The 20,455-nt window shown below is 43.3% G+C and overlaps 1 protein-coding gene across 1 annotated transcript in view; it reads left to right on the top strand.

The window, feature by feature from the left end:
- Positions 1-16,589, top strand: part of LOC148041975 (ER membrane protein complex subunit-like protein) — a 106,209-nt gene extending 89,620 nt beyond the window's left edge. The window contains exons 7-8 of the mRNA XM_087684598.1: positions 15,255-15,345; positions 15,887-16,589. Of these exons, the coding sequence (XP_087540724.1) occupies positions 15,255-15,345; positions 15,887-16,027 (232 nt within the window). The 3' untranslated portion in view covers positions 16,028-16,589. The remainder of the gene's footprint in view (positions 1-15,254; positions 15,346-15,886) is intronic.
- The last annotated feature ends 3,866 nt before the right edge of the window (positions 16,590-20,455 follow it).

Here is a 20,455-nt window from a genome sequence, read left to right on the forward strand (position 1 = left end):
TGGCAAGGAGGTGGTGGGGGGAGAGAGGATCGAGGAATGGTAAGATGGTTCGAGGTATGTGGCGGGTGTGGGGGGGGGGGGCGCTGGTGGCCGTGGAGAGGGGGGGCTGTGGGCCAGTGCCAGTGGGGGGGTTATGGGAGGTGGGTGGGGGTGTGGGATCTTCGGTGAGGTAGTTTGTGGCGCGGGTGGTGGATATGGGGGATTGCAGTCCTGCTGGGTGGGGCGGGCAGGGGGGGCTACAAGGTGCTTTGCCGAGGGGGGGTCGCTCGCCCTGCTACTCCCTGTTGTTGAGGTTGCGCTTGAGGAGCTGGCTGCAGCCCCCCTTGCTATCTCCCTCTCTATCGTCTCTGGACCCGTGTGAAGCCGTCAGCATCCACCTGTGGCCCTGTTGGCGGAGCCGCCTTAGCTCCGAAATGCATACAATCTGCTACATGATGCCCAAAGTCGTGGCAGTGCAGGCATTGCCCTGGTTGCCCAGTCACAATGACCTGTTGCCTAAAGGAGTGACCTCTTGCCTCGATCTCCAGGAACTTTGGTATACTCTTTGTGTCTTTCACGGCCACTCGTACCTTTGGGACTCCTGTAGCTATCACTGCAACCGCGAAGGAGGCAGGGAGAACTATGCTGAAGAGTTGTTCAAAGTCCTCCACTAATTGGCGGTACTCTACTGCCAGTCCGGGGAAAAGTAAGGTGATTGGGTGTCTGAGAAATCTATTGTGGAGCGCAAATGACTCCACAGTGAAGCCGCTATACCAGGGAACCATGTAGATGATCCCCTTCGTGGAGGCAAAGGGGGAGCTCTCCACTCACTTACGAGCTGCATCCGCAGAGGTGAGTTGAACCATGAAGATCCCTCGGCCCATGAGGATTGCCTCCACGATCTGCGCTGTGCCAATGCGCAGTGTGGAGTAGAGCCAATCCCGCAGCTGGGCCCTTGATGGGGAGTGTCCAATGACCTGACCAAAGATCATTGTTTCCTTCAACTCCAACTCTGTGGCATGGACGGCTAAGAGCTGTTCCTCAGAGAGGATGATGCTCAAGGTGTTTGACTGGGGGGCACTCGTAGAATGCACCGGCGTCTGACCGGAGGTTTCCATTGCACATCCCTGCTGGGAACCTACCTATCACGCTGCTGTGCTACCCCCGGGGTGGGGGGGGATTTTGTTTTCAAAACGGTGGTGTTATCTGAAGGTAGAAGAGACAGGGAAACATGCATGAGGGGGGGGGGGAGATGGGCGAGGGGTTGGTCAGGGAAAGGTCGGGGGGGGGGGGGAAGACGGGTGAGGGGTTGGTCAAGGAAAGGCGCGGGGGGGGGAGACGGGCAAGGGGTTGGTCAGGGAAAGGCAGGGGGAAGCACAGGGCAGGTGGCCACAAGGAAGGTGGCTCGCGCAGGGTGGGCAGTAGCCATAGGGCGGGGGGGAGGGGATGTCGAACGAAGGGAAGGGGGGAGAGGACTGGCGAGAGGGCGCAGGGGGGGGGAACTGGCGTAGGTGGGGGGGAACTGGTGGAGTCGACAGTCGAGACGGGGGGGCAGTGTCACGTCGTGATGACAGGAGTCATCTCACACACTTTCGTTTATCTCACTTTTACATTAACATGAACAATGTCTAGTATAGTGGGGCAGGAGGTTTGAGGAAGCTTATTGTTTAGAGGAGGAGCATAGTTTTTCCATATTTGAATCAAACGTCAAACACAAGTGCGTATGAAAGTATGATTTGAACCCTAGACTTGAATCATGTGTGACCCTAATTTGTTGACATATTTTAACAAATTATGAGAAAAATACTAATCTTGCAAGCATCATTAAAACAACTTTTAGATAAATCATAGCAGATACCATGTATCAATTTCCAAATAAAAAGATAAAAATGAGAGAGAGAGAGAGAGAGAGAGAGAGAGAGAGAGAGAGAGAGAGAGAGAGAGAATGGCCTATGAGTTTTACGAAAAAAAAGAATGGCCTATGAGATTATAACTAATACAACTAGTATCATCATCTCTCATCCTAGAAGAAAACAAAATTATATCTAGGTCTACATGATAAATTGAAATAGAAAATGAAAAATATGGAAAACTAAAAAAACCGAAAAGAGTATAGAGTATCTCCCTCTCAGTGTATGAATCCACCAAGACTTTGCAAGCTATCTCCAACTGAGTTGTCATGGTAATCTTCGTTTGTAACGAGCAATCGTGACGTGAATGTGTTGCATATGAGCATGCCTATGTTGTTGAGCAGGCACCCTAAGGTGTTGTGCTCGGCATAATGTTGTAGCTTTGTCTTTTGTGATGCCACATGTTGGTGTCCCTCGATGGCGCCCATTATTAGGAGATGTAGTGTCTAAGGTGGCAGTGGTCGGGGGGTCAGCTGTACTGAAAGTGTGTAATTGCTCTTTGGAGGGGTGGATGTGGCTAGGGTTGCCTCCAATCTTGTAATAATGGTTCTCTGCGCCGTTGGAGCTCCAATAAGAAAAAGCCTAGATATCTGTGGTCCTCAGTCCATCATCTGTCTCAATGTTCCAAAGCCCCCCTTAAAGAGGCAATGGTAGTGGCCTCGAATATCATAGTATACAGCACATTACAAATGTAGTGTTTCTCTATCTCTGGCTCCCATCCACAAAGTTGGCACATACCAGGGTTGTCTCCGTATGTAGTACGGACTGATCCGTATGGTACGGTACGGTATGTATCCGTACGGTTTAGTACGAAAAAATGGGCATTGTTTGGCCACTCTCCTTTAAGTCTACGATTTTCTTTTTTTCTTTCTCCTTTATTTTTTTTTTCTTCTTTCTTTCTTATTTCTCCTCCAATCCTCTCTCTCTCTCTCTCTCTCTCTCTCAAGCTTCTCACACCCTCTTTTTCTCTCAAGCCTCTCCCCTCTCTCTCTCTCTCAGAGCAGGGATTCATAGAGATTCTGAGATATATGCAGATCTATATGCCACATCGATTGAGAGTTCTTATTGGACAGCTCAGGGTATCATCACATCAGCTTATGATTGAGAGTAGCAGAGCCAGTGGCATCCCGCGGGAGGAGAGGATATGCCCCCTTTGCAGATCAGAGGTGGAGAGTGAGGAGCATTTTGTTCTCAGATGCGTGGTATACTCAGAGTTGAGATCTAGATACACATTGAGCGGCTCACTTCAGGGATGTATGACTGATATGGATCAGAGATCATTTGGCCGTTTTCTGGGAGAGGCATGGCACATCAGAGAGCAGAGCACACAGCGGATCCCAGTCAGAGAGGGGCCCACCCAGATGACTATTACACAGTTCTTTCAGACAAACAGAGTGAGAGGTACTGTACCGGCCTCCAGCCAGACCTCCGGGCTTACACTACAGCAGGCTGAGGACCAGCGTACCCGACGCCGCACGAGGATCCGTGGGTTTCGGACCCCACAACCACACCGACAGGAGATCCGGAGGATTCTTGATCTACATCGACAGCAGACTGAGATCCGACGACACTCGACACATTGGATCTCAGATCTCCAGTTTGCTCTTTCTCCACTGCCGATGTACCACATCTTGCATCCAGGAGGGATCACCTGCTATTAGCGACTTCGACGACTGCTACTACATCCTAGGATAGTATATCTCCCTGCATCTGTTACATATACACATCACACCACTTTATCACAGCCGACAGTTGTTCCCCTATCACAGCCGACATTTGTTCCCCTTTTGTAGCCATTATTTGGAGTACTAGAGCTACATACGCACATACACATACACGACACTTATCACACTCACAGCACCGTATTTTCAGTTTTCAGTTTTTAGCTTTTCATTCAGCACTTTTATCTTGGATAGCTGGACATCATCAGTTGTATCACAGTTTGTCTCATAGGCCAGTTTTGGTCTTTAGAAGACGTTAATATAACTTTCTTTCTTTCTTTCTTTCTCTCTCTCTCTCTCTAGCCTCTTCCTCTCTCTCAACCATACTTGCACTAGTACCATGTACGAAAGGCTTGATACTATATTGTACTTTAGGTACCGTACCTTACGTATTAGTACCATAAGGTACCAACTTAATGGATACATCTTTCCCATTCGAACTGCACTTTGGGACGAGCTAAATGCCCCTTATATTAATATGATTCTCCCATGAGATTAGGTTATTTGAGATTCAAACAATTTCTCTCAACCTTCTCTCTCTCTCAAGCCCACATTTCTCTAATTTGTATGATCATTCATGTATGATGTATCCACTCCCATCTATGTAGTTATAAGTTGTAGGTAGCAGTAGCGCATGTTGCGCATGCAACATTAGGTTTTGGCATGTTACCCTCGGGCCTCAAGTACTCATCTTATATACTCTAATAGCATTGCTATTTAGACTTGAAATATCTATTCTATTATCTTTAGTCCAAAATAAGTACCGTACCTTATAAAATCTTAAGGTACCATTTAGTACTGTATTTTATCGTACTGTACGGTATTGTACCTTTCGTACTTGACAACTATGGCATATCCTCTCATTTGTTGCAACATGGCTCCATTGACCTGTCTTAATCATCAGCTGATGTGATGAGGTGCAAATCTATCCAATAGCAACTCGCAGCCCGTGAGAAAGTTGAGCATCCATATATCTTGGCCTCACTATGAAACCATCATGGAAAAGCTGCAAGCAGTGACATGGGTATTGTGCCATCTTTTTGCCTAATGGGAAAGGGGGCTTGGACCAAGTCCTCTCTGTCTCCACTTTAGTGATGTTTGCTCTGATCGCTCTATTCAACTCTGAACGGTTGAGATTCAAAGTGGAACGATCAAGGCTGTAATTGAACAATGGCAAATTTGTCTATATTTATGCAATGCAAGTTTAGCCACGTGCCCATATGTGCATACCAACACTGTTTATCTCGCTCTGCTGCAAGCTGTCTTGAAGATTCTAAAGCTAGCCTAGGGTATTGCTCTTTAGGGAGCTGCCATATTGTTTGGAGGAAGGTGATTGCCTGGAATAGTGCCTCCACTATCATGTGTGTTGCTCTGCTTGGATGATCTCTTGTGGTACTGAGGCTTCACCAATATCATACATGCTATCATCATGACCAGCGGTCTCTCCATATGTTCCCACGCATCATAATGTTGTGCTTCAAGTCTGTTACAGTCCATGAGAGGCGCCCGTCTAATATGATAAAGGCTTGGGCCCCAAATGGTTGCTCCATAGAGTAGTGTGGGCATAACGAAAATGTCAAAGAGCCACAATTTGGTAGGGGGCACTTGGAATTGTATGTGTGCACACTGTTGCTCTAGAGTGCCCAAAGCTACATATGCCTGTGCAAGCCTAGCCTTTGAAGTCTCCTTCCATGAAAATTGTGATCCTTTGAAAGTGACCCCAAGGTAAACATATTGTCTAACCATTTCCACAGATTGACGGTCATACATTAAGTGACCTTTCTCTTCACAAAACACATGCAATGCATCCAGATGTCGGTGTAGCCCCTTAGGTGAATTTGAGATGAGCACAATATCGTCTGCATATAACAAAATTGGTATCAATACCCCAGCCAAGTTGGCTCCCATACCACCCCATCTTTGTATGTAATGAGAAATCTCATCAATTTACAATCCAAACAGCAAAGGAGAAAGCGGACAGCCTTGCTTTACACCAACCGTGCTAGACACTGAGTCTGTTGTGCCTCCAGGCACTCTACTCTACCTGTCACTGTCTCATACAATGTACAATCCAAACAACAAAGGAGAGAGCGGACAACCTTGCTTTACACCAACCGTTCTAGACACCGAGTCTATTGTGCTTCCAAGCACTCGTACTCTACCTGTCACTGTCTCATACAATGTTTAAATACAACACTACATATCCTCTGGGACCCCAATCATTCGCAACCTTTGCATGAGTCTTGCACGTGGTACCATACCAAAAGCTTTGTGGAAATCCATGAAACAACAATAGATTTTTTGCCTTGGTTATTGTCCCTCCTCATCAAAGCCCTTAGTGTGAATATATGGTCTAATCTATTGTATCCTTGATGGAAGCCAGCTTGTCTTGTAGACTGTATCCCCTTTGTTTCAGCCCACCAACTCAACTCATGCTCCACAATAGAGGCATATATCTTTGCTAGCATATGGCCAAACATAATAGTGCGGTAGTCCTTAGTGACCAATGGATCTCCGCTCTTAAAAATTGGCACTATTGTCTGGTCACCCCAACTTGCTAGAAACCCCTCACATACAACTCTATTGAAGATATGGACCAATGCATAACATGCACGTGCAAAATGTTCTGCCACAAGGCCATCTTGATCATGTGCTCTCCCATTCTTTAACCTCCAAATGGCATACCTCACCATTTTTTACGCTGCAAGCAGATTGCACTATAGACATTGAAGGCACACACACACACACACACACACACACACACACACACACACACACACACACATACACAGAGAGAGAGAGGGAGAGAGAGAGAGAGAGAGAAGCATGGCTGGTTTGGATATGGCTTTTATCGACCAAACGGTGGCAGCCCTTGGTCCGGATTCTGATACAAAGGAACTAGAGGATATGGTTCCTTGCACAGAGGAGATGCCTCCTGGTTTGGATATGGCTTGGCTGGTTTGGATATGGCTTTTATCGACCAAACGGTGGCAGCCCTTGGTCCGGATTTTGATACAAAGGAACCAGAGGATATGGTTCCTTGCACAGAGGAGATGCCTCCTGGTTCTGACTTTCAGCCTGCGGATAAACACCCCAAGCATACTTCCGAAGCATGGTTGGTTTGGATATGGCTTTTATCGACCAAACGGTGGCAACCCTTGGTCCGGATTCTGATACAAAGGAACCAGAGGATATGGTTCCTTGCACAGAGGAGATGCCTCCTGGTTCTGACTTTCATCCTGCGGGCAAACACTCCAAGCATACTTCCGAAGAGACAATGGGTCATCAGGAACGTTCTTATGCTCAGGTTGCCTCTAATTCTGTGGATTCGCAGGAGATTGACTGGGAGCATTTGTTGGAGTTTGCCAACACTCTGCTTGGCGATTATGTCCAGCCTAATCATGAAGCTTTTTCTGACTTGGGAACTGAAGATGTTCTGGAAGCCACGGTGGACCCGACAAATGTCTTGCGCTTTTTTTCGGTGTTTTATGACCGTGCGGTTATACTGTTCTTCACTAGCAAGATCCCCGTGCTTTCCCATATTCGCCAGTGGCTGTACCATTTACCACAAGGCGAGTGTGTTGAGGAGATTTTTGTTGGGCCGCGATGCTTCTATGAGGTGCTGTTGAAATCTGAGAAGCATCGGGCTGGTCTCCTGTCCAAACTGCCATTGTTCTTTGATCGTCGTTTGGTTCATATTGTGCCATGGTGCCCTATGGCAGACTTTCAGCGCCTGCTTCAACGTGAATGCCCGGTGTGGGTTGAAGTGGAAAATTGCCCGGCTGTCTATTGGCCATTGTTAAAGGATGCCATGGCCGTTGTGGAAACGGTGCTGGTTCCCCCGAGCCTAAGGGCCATGAATCGAAACCGTTTGTGTATGTTATGGGACACTGCTAGGAAAAGGCCTGTGTGGCTTCGCCTTAATTGCTTTGGCATGCATCCTTTGCACTTTCGTTTGAAATGGGGCAACTTTGCAGGACACTGCTTTTTGTGTGGAAAATTGGGACATTTTATGGCTGAATGTCCAGAGAAGCAACCGTCTTCAGATGATGAGCATGTTGTGCTGCCTATGGAAGACATGGTGCTTGATGCTCCGTCACAAGAGGCAACCCAGCCACCTAATGTTTTGGATAAAGGTAAACAACATGTTTCGGGTTTGGATTCCCATAGCAATGAATGGCTAGAGGCACGTCCAGAAAAAGGTAAAAAGTTTGATGCTGGCCTGACGGATACTGGGCCTAATGTTTCACAAGATTCCATGCGCACGTTTATGCGCAGGAAAGAAATGTTCTCTTCACAGCATGCTGCGCGTACCATGGTTCCTTCTGCTCCCCGTAATCAGTCTACTAGGAAAGTATATGCAGATGATCCAAAGGGCCCACCCGCTAAGTTGGCATTTGATACTCGAGGTAATGTGATTATACCCTGGGATCGTTGTTATCCCCGTTCCATCCCCAGACAGTGGATATTCCGTCTACCTCTAAAGCTGGCCGTCAGAACTCTTTTGTAGTGTTAGCTGATTTTCTGGATGAAGGTGTCCTCGACATTCTAGCAGAAAAGGTTAAATCGAGGCAAGCAGTGCCTCGTTCCTGATTTTCTTTTTAAATACATATGAAGATAGCCATGTGGAATGTGCAAGGCATTTGTTCTCGCCATAAGCAACATGCCATGTGGACTGTATTGCATGAGAATCAGTGGGATGTCTTGTGTGCGGTTGAGCACAAGAGTCACGGTGAAGCAGGAAAAGTTGTGGATTGCCATGGGTTTCGCTTGTTTTATGCAGGGACACATGCCATGCATTATTCTGGTGTGCTTATGATTGTCCATGAGAAATATCAGCCTGTTCTTATTAAAAATGATGTACATGGCCGCTTTGTGGTAATTGAAGTTTTATTTGAAGGAGAGATCTTATGATTACTGGGCTTCTATGCTCCGAATGACCCTTTATCTCGTGGGGATCTTTGGAATACTTTGCAGACATCCTTGTCACTTGGCAGAAGGGGTTTTTTGATGGGGAATTTTAATATGTGTGTTGATTCTTCACAGTCCACTTCAGGGCATTCAGTGATGGATGCTCCGGAAAGTCGGGTGTGGGATGCCTTTGTTCTTGCGGTACTTGAGTAAGATCTATGGTCTTGGCTACACCCTTCTTCTACAGGGTTTACTTTCCATTCAGCGCAGTATCCCACTACATGGTCGCGGTTGGACCGAATGTACATCATGCAGGATGATGATTTTCTTCTTGAGATGCTGGAAATGAAAGTCTTGCAGCAATATGCCTTGTCGGACCATTTCCCTCTCCAGCTTGAGATACTTGCACAACCCATTGCACCTTTTATGCAGTTTCTGGATAGACTCCCTTTATGTTTCAACTCGTCTTATTTGAAAGCATTCAATCTTTCAGGACTATATGCGGCAATAGATTGATAGATTTTTATTGGACTTCGCCTCTGAGGGCACGGCTTCCTTTGAATGATTGCTTTCTAATGTGCAGCGGGTTGCTCGGCAGTATGGGATCCATCATGCCTCTCTTTGTCGGAGATGTCGACACGCAGCGGAGGATTTAGTAGCTTTGGTTCGTTCTCTGCTGGTGGACACCCCAGATGATGAATTTCTGCTGTCACTGGCGATGCGTTTGGCTGATCTTATTAAAGAGTTTCAGTTGAAATCTTATCAGCAGGCCAAACTGCAAATTTTGACTGAGAATTTGCAAGATAGTGCTTGTCAGACTCATAAGTTCTTTCGCACTCTGCATGTTTCTCCTGCTCGAGAAAATATGACTAGACTCCAGGATTTAGAAGGTCGAATGGTCACTGATCCTCAGACCATTGTCAATATGTGCAGGAATTATTTTCTAGATCTTCTTGGTTCTTCTCCGTGACCTTCTGACCAGGTTACGCATGCACGCTCAGTCTTTTATGATCTGGTCCGCCATCAGGTTCCACTTGATATGCAAACTACTTTGGAGGCAGATATTTGTGAGGAGGAGGTTATGGATGTTTTGTTACGCATGCCTAAGGATAAAAGTCCCGGCTGGGATGGTCTCACCAATGAATTCTTTGAGAGTTCTGCTACCCAACTTGTGAAGCCATTGATGGCTATGTTTCAGCAGGTTTGGGAAACAGGGTTCATGCCTTTCTCATGGAAAGAAGGTCTTATCAAACTGCTTCCAAAGGTTCCTTCGCCGTCAATGTTGCAACATTGGCGACCAATTTCTTTGATGGGTACGATGTATAAAATCTTTTCCAAAGTGATGGCGAATCGGCTCCACAAGCATCTTCCAGCTATTGTGCATCCTCTTCAATATGGTTTCATTAAGGGCCGCAACATTTTGCATAATATCTTAAATGTGCAAATGGCTATTGACTATGCAAGGCACTCTAGTCAGGAAGTGGTATTGATTCAATTGGATCTGGAAAAGGCTTTTGACTATCTGGATTGGTCTTTCATTGCAGAACTTATGTCTACTATGGGTTTTGGTACTCGGATGTCCCGCTTGATCGACACCATCAGTGCTGTGGCTTCTTTGCGAGTTATGATAAATGGTGGTGTTACAGAGCCATTTGCCCTTGCACGCTCGGTGAGACAGGGTTGCCCTTTGAGCCCTCTCTTCTTTGCCCTGGCGACTCATCCGGTTCTTTCGATGTTATCTTCAATGGCAGCTTCTACTCAGCTGGCCGGATTGTCTCTTCTTTTGGGACAACACTTCATTAGCCAATCTTTGGCTGATGATAGCTTTATGATTTTTTGTGCGGACAAGGACAACATTCGCAATGCATTAGATGTTTGGATGCTCTTTGGTCATGCTTCTGGTCTTCGTATCAATGCTTTCAAATCAGCCATTCTCAGTTGACAGAGTCCGATTTACAGTCATTGGACTGGCAGGAACAGGTTGTTCCCCGTGGTTCCATTGTCAGGCATCTTGGGTACCCTTTGGATGTTGATGTTCGGCCAAAGCAACTACTAGAGTGGATTTCATAGAAACTGGCAGCTAAGTTTATGTACCGGAAGTCACAGGTGTGGCCCTTCCATGTTGCCTCAAAGTGGCTCGGACAATTATGCTGCCAATGCTCACATATTTCTTGCCATTGCTGCCTTGGATTCCTACTACTTTGAATGCTCTCACTCGCCCCATTCGTTTCATGTTATGGAAGAAGGATTCATTGCATGCAGGTATTTTGTGGATTTCGTGGTCACATACATGTACCCCCAAACACCTGGGTGGTGGAGCTATTTTGGATGCCGAAACTCATATGCTGACACTTCGTTGGTCTCTTTTTCGTGCCATGTGTGTGGATTATCACCCGTGGGCCGTTATAGCCCGTTATTTTCTTGAGGACCGCGGGCTTCTGCATGGTAATACACAAATTCGGAGCTCCTGGTGGCATGTTCTTAATGCAGACTCTCGGTTTTCTAGTCCTTCCTCATCCCTGTTAGTTCATTTGGTCGGCTCCTGGAAAGTGGTGCTCCAAAAGGCGCGTTGGCATCCAGCGGAGGACCACTTGCATACTAACTCTTTTCAACTGGAATTGTTGGCAGTCTTGAGATTACTTTCATGGGAAGATAAACATGAGCTCAGACCAAAATTTAATCGCATGGCCTGTTTGGGTGCGACTTTAGTTGCAGATGCCACCCTTGCCAATCGTAATGTCTTCATATTGTTTCGTACTGCCAGGAGACTTTTCAGAATCCCGCGTGGATACCGTGATTTATGGGAATAGCTTTTGTCAGTGCTCCAGAGCAGGCAACCCTTTCCTGCCCTTGCTGTGGATCATCCTTGGCAGGACTGGGACCTTGCCGGTCGGTTGAGTTTGGAAAAGGCTTCAGCTAACCAGGTGTACCATCTTCTGATTAAAGATCATCAATGGCTGGTTGCTAAAGCTAATATTGTATGGGGATTACGGAAATCTCAGTCGTGGTGGAAGGCAACTGTGATGGAGGGCTGGTTGAATAAGACACCTTTCAAATGCAAGGTCTTTCTTTGGAGGGTGATGATTGGTGGTCTTCCTCTTACCTCGGCCCTTTCCAAGCGTCGAATCTCTAATGGCAATTGTTTCTTCTGCACCACTCCTGTGGAATCGGCCCGTCATCGATTTATTTCTTGCCCTCTCGCTAAGAATATCTGGTCGCTCTTGTCACAGGTTTGGCAAGCTGTGGCGGGCTTCTTCCTAAGACCTTTCGATTGGGTTTTTGTCTGCCCAAAATACCCCACACCGGCATAGTTGCATATGAAGATCTTATTCCACTTTTTTAGATACTGGGGATGCTAGCACAATTGGACCACTCGGAATGCCTTTCTTTTTTATTCGGTCTCTAATGTTCTGGGACACATTGCCAGGCTTAAAGGTCTCTTGCATTGGCAGATAGATCTCATTCGGCACTCGGACTTGCTCCCTTGGGAGGACTTACTTCCTTGGCATATGGCAATTTCCTCGGCGTCTTTGCCATGACTTGTGTAACTCTTTCGTGGTTTCGTACTGGGATTTTACACACGTTGGCTTAGAGCCATCGTGTATCTTGTAATCATGTAAACTTGTACCTTTTTTTCGTAATTAATACAATTACCTTTTACGAAAAAAAAAGAGAGAGAACTTCAGCTTTCAGCTGTAAATAGTAACTAAGAGTGCAAGCTGAATATACTGCACTCTTGCAGTAATGTTTCCAAGCAGGCACCTATGTTTCCCACTGTTCTGGACTTCATGCAGTTCTGGACTTCATGCAGGCTGAAATCAGTCATTTTCACTCAGCTAAAGCCATTTGCAGGCTGCACGCAGTCAAAGACCAGAAAACAGAGAAAAATCACCAGAAATCATCATTAAACAAATGTCCCCAAATATTTTAGGCCCCCAAAAAAGTCAAGTCTGAAATGTCGATTTCAAACATCTGAAATTTTTTTCATGAGTCTGAAAACAACTATGGCTGGACATATTGACATTTCTTATTCTATAGGAGCATAACCTCACACCCCCTCCTACCTAGGCCCACAGGGTGGGGAAGGTATATCTGGGCGGTTCCCATACATACTAAGAGTACTCCATTTGCACCAATGGCAGGAGTGGAATGTGTACTTCGATTGGCTTGAGTCTTCTATCTTGTGTGCATGACTTCAAAATGATCATTAGGGAGAGTCTTATGGGTTAGCCTAGACATTGGGAATGCACAAGGAGTGGATTGTGTACTTCGATTGGCTTGAGTCTTCTATCGTGTACATGACTTCAAAATGATCATTAGGGAGTCTTATGGGTTAGCCTAGACATTGGGAATTTGTGCATTCGAATCCTCAATGTCTATGCATCCACTGAGGTTTGCATATGCATGGGTTTTGGCTGGAGATCGTGCTTGGACTGTGAGAAGTGGACTCACTAAATTATTGGAGGTGACTTCAACAATATGGAGACTTTGGATGACCAAGAGGGCCGAAGCGTGGACTTCTAGGGCATGGTAGATGAGGAGCAGGAGGCTTGGGAAGGCTTTTGCTTGTGCAATAGGAGGCTATGATGCTTGGAGGGACCTAGCTTTCCATAGAAGTGATGGCTCTTTGGACTTCTCATGGGGGCATAGGCAGTTTGGTGGCATTCTCTTGGAGCGACTAGATAGGTTCTACTTGGCGGAGTGGGGCTGCATAGGGGGACAGATGGGGCAGCTGGTAGGACCACCCTATCAAATCATGCTTCATTTCTCCTTGCATTGGATGTCCCCACTTCATCCCTTGGTCCTTGCTCCTATCATTTCTAGACTTGACCCATGGGTGTGAGGTCAGATGGGGGAGTTGGCAGGAACCACCCAATCAAATCATGCTCCATTTCTCCTCACTTTGGATGCCCCTGCTTCAGCCTTGGATCCTTGCTCGTGTCCATAGTTGTCCATATCCAATGGATGGGTCCATGTCCGATGGATGGGTCAACTTGTCTGATCTGTCCTGTCAAGTACATCACGTCCAGTCAAAATTGTCCGACTTTCTATTTGTGATCATTTCGGGTTACTTTTGGGGTAAATTTTAGGTGTTGTTTAGGCTTCCTCTCCACAACACACTTGTACATACCCCTAATCTCTCTCTTTTTTTTTTTTCCGTAAAACCCCTAATCTCTCTCTCTTTTTTTTCGTAAACCTAATCTCTCTCTCTCTCTCTCTCTCTCCCTCTCCCTCCCCCACCCCCCCCCCCCCCCCCCCCCCCCCCCCCCCCCCCCCATGCACTTCTTTTTTGCCCTTAGCCCCTCTTCTAGCAATATATACATACACACTCTCTCATTTCAAATTTAAATTTCAAGTTCAACTTTCAAGCTCTCTATTCTCAAACACTCTCTCCTCACGCTCTCTAAACCCACTCCCTCAAGCTCTCCTTTGCCATATCTCCACCCTACCTCCACTTTGAAGGTCTCCATTGGCCATCCTCTCTAGCCTCAAGCTCTTATTATGTAAACTCCTGGTATAAAGTGTATTATTTTGAGTCCTAACATTAAGTATAGGCTTTTAAGTACAATTTTTTTCATTGGACGTAGGTCCATGATTTATTAGTCCAATTAGTACCGTACTGGTATCAGATGGTACTAATCGAGCACCATTGGACATGACAACCCTGCTCCTTTCTTTTTGTGGACCTGACCTATGGGCATGAAGCAATGAGAAGACAGATTGTACAGCTTTTGACTAGGGAGTGGATGCCGGATGGAGAGATTATAGAGGAGGTAGTAGTGGCCCTGGCAGGGTTGGGCACGATTTGTCAAGAGGTAGCCCTCTAGGCTCAACAACAGTGTTGTGAGGAGGAGAGGGCCCTTTGGTGGGACTTAGCAGCCCCATGATCCTGTCCTCCATACCTAGGAGCTGTGAGTATGGATGGCTCTTGTGAACATAGAGGACAAGAGGACAGAGTCCTCTTCTCACACCTTAGCTGCCATCCGGGCACCGAAAGGAGACTGTAAAGAGTTCTCCTAGGTGCACCAACCATGCACTATACAAGAGGGACGTCACAACTCACTGCCTGTTCTAGGTCCTCACAGCTTTCTTGTCCACTATCAGAGAAGTTAGTGAGAGAGTTGTTACAATGGAGGGGCCACACAGCTTCGTCAAAGCCATATGTGTGAAGCTTAGGGATCTCACCTGATGATCCAGGCTGTAAAGGATGATCAGTGTTACCATTGCAGATGTCATCAGAAATTTCACACATTTCCCTGTGGGGGAGATTGATTTTATTTAATTTCATGTTGGAGAGACCAATGAGCAAGCTCATAAGCTAATACAGACCCTTAACTGCTCACCCCTGATTGCACCTGTTCTTGTCACAGTAAGTTGTAATTTTCCTTTTGTCATGACTCATTTTCCAGCACTCTTATGGACAGGTATTCCATCAGAATCGTCACTTAACTTTCTGTCTCTACTAACATTCCATTCCATTTTATATTTGTTTCTGTAGTACAAATGTTCTTAGTTAGTTTAGTCTGGATATGATGCATTGAGTTAACGTAGGCTACAGTGACTTTGATCTGATTTGATTTTTGACCATTAGCTTCTACCTGAAGCTATGTGTTTCAGTATCTGTTTGGTAAGCTTCTGCTTAATTTTTCTGTTTTGTTTTACGAGCAAATATCAGAAAGGGCAGAGAAGCATTTCTATAAGTTTGCACCTTAATTTTCAGTATATTTCTCAGGATGATTACAGTTATTGATGATTCTGGAGGGGAGCTCGGTGATGATGGCCAACCCAAAAAGCCACCTGAAAAGTCATTCTGGGCAAAATATGTACGTAGCTCCGGAATATTTATTCATGATGGCGTGCTTAGCTGCTTTCATGGTTTCTGGTCTTATAAGATAAAATTGATACTGCATGTATTGCCATTTACCTTCATCAAACAGAGATTCTGCATGCTGTGTTACTTGTGCTTAGAAAAGCTCTGAAGCAAAACACATGCACAATTTTAACCAATTCATTGACGCTGGCCTTGAACCTTTGACCTGCATGCACCTACAAATTTTGGTCTGTTTCCAGGTAGATTTTAGAACATCTCCAAATGTGTCTGATTTTGTATTAATGAAACAAACTGGTAAGCTCTAGCATGAGAGTCTAGGTTTGTCCCTCAGTTGTGAGATCCTTACAATGGTCAGGATCTGATAGTCTTGTGTCATGTGGTTTTGTGATAAGACAAGGGTTCAGTTGATACCTCGTTGTATTACTGCACATTCTTGGTAGTTTGCATTGTTAAAAATATTGCTCATTGCATTAATGACTTGGCAAAACTGCTTGTAGATTTGGTACTTACATCTCTTTTGCTGTGAATGCCAGTGGATGTACATTGTTCCGCTGGGTCTTATTGTGCTGAATGCCATAACGCAAGTAGCAAACATGCCAGATGAAGCTTCTGGCCAAGGAACTGCTCAACCTGGTGCTCAACGGGCACTTAATAATGGCCCTCGTAGGAGGTAATGGGCAAAGGAAATGAGCTATTCCAGCTTTCAGAATGGGGGAATTTTGCACTGCAATTTGAATCTTTGAGGATGATTGACCAACTGCTTACGGTCATCAAAAATTTTGTTGCAATTTTGTGTGAGATCCTTATGTGAGTACATGGAAGACTATTATGATATTATCCAAGCAACCGATCGAGTTACATGTTGCACTTCATGCATTTTCCTGCTGGTTTACTTTGCTACTATTGGCATTTACACAGATGATCTTGTAGTTGGAGGGATAATATGTGAAGAGAATTCACACAAAAAGTTGCAGTGTGTAGAGCTGATGTTCCTCAAAAGCAAAATGCACCCCACCTCAATTGAGTGACTTTTGCATAAAAGATACCATTATGATATAAATTTTTATGTTTTATACATAAGCTTAACATAAGCCAAACAATTGAATCATGTAAAACTCTTACTATGGATTTTGTAAAACCTTAAAACAATGCATCCTTGAGTCGCTCTATTGGCCCCTCGTTTGTCACTCTTTTGTAAAACCTTCATTTATAACCAAGTCTACTTGATAAAAATATCAAAATCCCAATTTTTTTTTGTTTGAGTACAATATGATTTATATTGTTCAACTATTTAAAAATATTTGAGTAACATGAGAAAAAAAAGGTATAATAGGGGAAATTAGATGACACTCTATTGGCTCCTTTATCCTATCTCATCTACTTCATGAGTTTTTTGAACGTCTCATTGTTTTTGTTTTGTTTTTTGTTTGAGAGAGAGAGAGAGAGAGAGAGAGAGAGAGAGAGAGAGAGAGAGGTGTTAACATGGTGGAAACAATCCCAAGTGCCTTGAGACGATCCAAAAGTTTGAAGCTTGGTGGACTCAAACATGGAAATTTGAAAAATCATTATGTTAATGGCTACAAAGGCCAAACTGCTTAGAAAACCAAAGATATACACACTTCAATCTTAGGGACTATCATGGGTCCCACAAGTAGAATAATGAAAACATTATTGAAAAAAGAAAGCATCTAGCTAGGAACTACAAATAATGGTAAAAATGAAACAAGGAATTTGATGCATCTGCTAGATATGACAAAGCTAATGAATGAAATGCATTTCCTTGTGTATGATGCTACAAAGAGTATAAATGTGATAAATAATCTAATTAGTTGCATTGATATGAGTTGTAATATCATGCATGGGACATGAGGGCTCTCATGTAATGACATGAGTAGTGGCTTATCTTATGTTCTACATTTTAACTTCACGGATCTATAATGTTGTACTTGGATTTGACAAGTAGTGGCTCATATCAAAGTGGTGGCTTGTGTTTAGTAGTCTTGTTCTCTTGGCCAACTTTGGCATTTGAGACTCTTTGCATTGGAGCCCTTGTTGTGAGGTAGATATGAAGGGAGAAACATTAATGTTGAGCTTTAAAAAGTAGGTCAATTATGATTGGCATGTCCAACCCATTCTAGTAAACCAATTAAGACAAGTGGTGGTAGGTATGTAGCTCGTCAATTCCACCCTTTTACATATGTACATTTATCTCAATTTGCCTAGTCAAGTTTAGTGAGGTTATGAGTCAATTTCTCTCATTTCATTGCAACTTCCTCTTTACTTTTCACGATTACTTCTCTTTTTACTTGGGGGGTGTGTGTGTGTTTGGGGGGGGTGGGGGGGTTGATAGATGGTTTAGCACTATGTACAATAAGTAAATAATTCATAAATTTGAAACATTTACTTCATTGCATTAATCTTGGACAACTAGCACCCGATTGGCCCAAACAATTAGTGTCCCTTCTGACATTTCTTTAATTGGTATTGTTACCTATGTCACCCCTACTTGAATAGTAACAATGAATGTTAAATAGAGGGGGCTATGTTGGTTTCATAACGTGTGTTTTTGTCGATGATCTACATTGCTTTGAAACTAAGCTTGTTATCCATTAGAAAATGTTTGATGAATAAATCAAGTCTAATGCATTTTGATAATCATTCAAAAAATGAAAACACTGTAGGGATTTACATCAATGTAAATTAGTCTCCTTGTAAGTCATCTAAAACATATTACCCATGGTTCTTTTTTCTTTCTCCAACTCAAGTGATCCATGTGATACTCCTATACTAAGTTTCATTAGAATACCATATTCTAAAGAACTATGAACATTCATTGAAAAATTATTTCGTCGTGAATGCTTTCCTTCCTCGAAGTTGCTATTGAGTATCTATAATATAACATTTTGAAAGAAAACACAAAACAATATAATACGAAAAATTTAGAATAGAGGAAATTTTTAAAAAGTAAGTGATTCAATTGATGTCACAAAGCAATATAATATAACAAAAAATTACAAAGTAAGGGAGAGAATTTATTAGAGTACATAAGTGATTCAATTGAGTACATAAGTGCAACCATTATTTTTGGTGTGACGAGTTTAATTTAGGGTAGAGAGAGAGAGAGAGAGGCCTTTGTGGAAAAACAAGGGGTTAGGCTTAACCTTTTGTTTTTTTTTTTGTTTTTGGGCATTCCTATGCTTGTAGCGATCACTTTGATTAACAATTTTTCTTAGCATATAAAATGAAAAATACATTTTAAAATTTTCAAATTAGTAATCTTATTTTTCACATGACTTTTTATATCACAACCCCATATTCTCTTGCTTGTTTTTTGAAGATGAGTCTTAGTATTGTCCTGCAGTGGGTCTCGAAACGTAACAACCAACACCATCTTCTAATTCATCCTCCCCTCTCCATTATCAAGCGTTTGTAGAAAATCAAGCTCCTCCTAGCACACCTAGCAAACATGATGGTTAGGAATCCAAGCATGCAATATAAGCATATATAAGGTTGCCAAAACAACTATAGATTTTACCTTTCTAGATTTGTTTTTGTCAATGTTTGTAGGTAGCGATAGCTTGGCCTCAAATAAGGATTTTAGCAACCTTTGAGAACCAAAGCATTGATATTTTTGTGTGATTCTTCACAGATGTATTGATTTTAGGATGAGTTTGGAGCTCCAATATGAAGCTCTACAATAAGGGAGTGCAAGAGAAGGGAATTCCCAATATTTAAAGTTGGCATATTAGTTTGTGTTGAAACCAAGTTATTTTCTCCCCCTCCCACCCTTTGGCTACCTGGCGTCTAGAGCCTGGCTATAGAACATTTTTTTGATTGGGTAATAAGCTTCCACATTTTTATAACTCTATCTATTGTAGGGATGCCATGCAAGAGTTTATTGAGTTGGGATTCATCATTGGAAACTTGTTTGGAAGCCCTTTTATTGTAGATCTTAAAGACCCACTCAAAAAATCACCAATAGTGGGCTATGTTGGACGTATACAAAGGAATTCTTGAGTGGGTACACTGAGGACTTGAGTGCTTGTGTATTCTTGGTGTATGCTAGTCATGGCATGCATTTAATAACAAAGAAGATCTATTGGGCTATTGACACAAGAAAGTCGAGATGAGATGGGTGTGGCTATTTAGCTGTCTTAGTAATATTATGAATAATCACGTATTATTCATATGTCACCACCCAATACTTATTAACATATTAGGACTAATTTTGTAGCTTTTATTTTTACATTTTATCATACAATATTAACATGTATCTATGCATATGTTGTTATCATAATATCTAATATATATCACCTACACACTATTTTAAACAAAGTAAATTACGTATTATTAATATTACATTAACATGTTAATGTTAATAATAGTTATTACATACTAATTTTAATAGCTATTACAATTACTGTTGTCCCTACTCAGAGAACCAGTCCAAATAAAATTTTTGGTATATCAAGCAAGCTTTCTTCCTCCGTTGTTTCAATCATGTGTTGGAACAATCTTTTTGTCATGTGAATATAACTTTCCCAATCTAATAGCTGCTCTTGATGCACTTATGTTCCTCATCATACCAACTATTCTTTAGAAGGGATGCAGTTGTGATCTTTTTAGAATGATAAGTGCTACTCTCAAGAAGGTAGCAAATATACAGCCCTTCTAACTGTAGTCTAGCTATGTCCATGTAGAAAGCATGTAAACCCGTTGCCCCATATATTTTACCCATCCCTTGAAGCCATCATACATAATGAAATTCAAAATTATGAGCCACCTTAACACCTTTTCATTCAAAATTGTCAACTACCTTAATGCCAAGGCTCTTCTTGTCAATGTGATAGTATGGTCAATGATACCTTTGTGTGAAAATCCTCTCCTCTTAGTGGAACAAGCGATTATTACAAACATCATACACATGGACATGGAGTGTGCTTTTTAAAGTCTCCTACAAGGTGTTAGAATATTAGAATGTACTCATATGAACATGTACTTAGAGAATATCTAGGAAGACAATATCTAGATATTTGAGAGAACTAGATAAGATGGATCTAGAACATGTGGATGATACTTCACTAAGAGAACCTACTATATCC

The sequence above is a fragment of the Lygodium microphyllum genome, chromosome 1 (genome assembly GCF_053477565.2).
Source record: "Lygodium microphyllum isolate KBCC chromosome 1, Lygodium_microphyllum_v1.1.10, whole genome shotgun sequence".
Lineage (NCBI taxonomy): Eukaryota > Viridiplantae > Streptophyta > Polypodiopsida > Schizaeales > Lygodiaceae > Lygodium > Lygodium microphyllum.